The sequence below is a fragment of the Sitodiplosis mosellana genome, unplaced genomic scaffold (genome assembly GCF_009176505.1).
Source record: "Sitodiplosis mosellana isolate CC-2019 unplaced genomic scaffold, AAFC_SMos_1.0 Smas_scaffold_6734, whole genome shotgun sequence".
NCBI classification, from domain to species: Eukaryota; Metazoa; Arthropoda; class Insecta; order Diptera; family Cecidomyiidae; genus Sitodiplosis; species Sitodiplosis mosellana.
Window position 1 is genome coordinate 1 of NW_022601893.1, and position 1674 is coordinate 1674.

A 1674-nucleotide genomic window follows, 5' to 3' on the forward strand; every position below is an offset into this window, starting at 1 on the left:
TCGGCTGGTGGATCTGGTAGAACTGAGTCGGGTTGTACTTCGTTTTGCAATGATTTTATGGCTTCTTGCAAAACTTCCTCGGTATAAAAGTCATCGATGCCAGTCAAGAGCTTTTCAGTGGCTTCAGCGTGTACGAACTTTGGATTGATACCACCGTAACAAATTCGACAGGATTTTACGGCACTTTTCCCATCCTTTGTCTCGAATTCGAGGAGAAATGCAGCATTGACCATTGCATGCGCGTTTTGTGTGCGAGGCATAATTTTGTAAGATCGAAACAGAAATTGGTCGGGCGATAGTTTGGGGAAGACAATGCTTATAATGACTTTTTGAGCCATGTCCAGTGACAGATACTCTTGCGGTGAATACGTTCGAACTAAGCCGTCGACAGAAGCGATCTTTAATCCAGCTCCAATCGTTTCTAACAACAAAAATATATCCGATGGAAATTCGGGATGAGCATGCTTTATGCTCAGATTTCCTGCAATCGTCCCCGCCTGCAATTGTATTTGAAAATAATCAACAGATATAGACTGAAAATCGAAAGATGTTTAAAATATTTTGAGCATTCACATTTCGAACTGGAATCGTAGCAACCAGATCGATATGCTTGGCCAGCTCTGTTCCATAAGTGTACTTATCACACTTGGTGGCTGCACCATTTAGCGTGTCCATCAACTCATTAAGCGAAACATTTCCACCGAAGCTCAGCGACGATTCGTCGGCCTTCATTGTGTGAAGCTCCGGAATGGATTTTATGTCAATAAAAACACTAATATTTTCAGAACGACGGTACACACCTTGAAGATTTCAATCAGCCCAGAGCGTATTAAATATTTATTAAAATGTAAAAAAACGGTCTTTAAATGAAAATTGTGTATTCACCGTGAGCAGTGTTGCCAGCAACCAACATGTACTCCGATTTCATGGTTTTGGTCGTGAATATTTTGAGTAATTCCGATAAACTGTTCGGTCTCAGCCAAACTTTTCCATCGTCTGCATTGATTTCTAGCGAGGTATTTCGGTTCGACACACATTCTTGGTGGCAACGATCTTCAGAAGAGCATTTTCGATTTTTGTTCATTCGACACAAATCGAGCGTTAGATCCTCAATATCAGTCGTGGATGAGTCTGATGCAAGCGATTTGAATGCATCCAAAATCGGTCGATAGCCCGTACAGCGACACAGATTGCCAGCAAATGAATTCTCCACTTGTTGCATTGATACCTTACCGTCCATCGCTTGCAACAAACTGTACATGTTCATTACCATGCCAGGCGAACAGTATCCACATTGCGTGCCATTGAAGTGGTACAGGGCTTTTTGAACTGGATGATACCCATTTTTCAGATTGCCAATTCCTTCGATCGTTGTAACATTCAAACCATCACATGCGTACACAGGCCAGAGACACTATAAATTTCATTTGAAAAATTGACAAGAAGAAATAAAGTATACACATGCCATTGATTATTAAGGAAAAATCGAACGCACTGAATTAACGGCAATCGTTCGAGAGACTCCGGCCGGTGTTATAATGCCTGAAATATTGACGATGCATGCGCCACAACCACCTTCTAGGCACATGAATTTAGTACCAGTCTGCCTTGCATAGCTTCGAATGTACACCAATAAACTTGTGTCGATCGGCACTTCACTTGGTCGAACTGATT

The 1674-nt window shown here is 41.8% G+C and overlaps 1 protein-coding gene across 1 annotated transcript; it reads right to left on the reverse strand.

Annotated features, from left to right (window-relative positions):
* Positions 1-3: 3 nt before the first annotated feature.
* On the reverse strand, positions 4-1668 carry LOC129579905 (uncharacterized; the record flags this gene model as incomplete). The annotated part of the gene is given in 4 exon segments (XM_055470090.1): positions 4-497; positions 574-800; positions 886-1414; positions 1496-1668. Coding segments are annotated over 4 exon segments (1423 nt in total), but the record flags the coding sequence as incomplete, so codon positions are not given.
* Between the last annotated feature and the right edge of the window lie 6 nt (positions 1669-1674).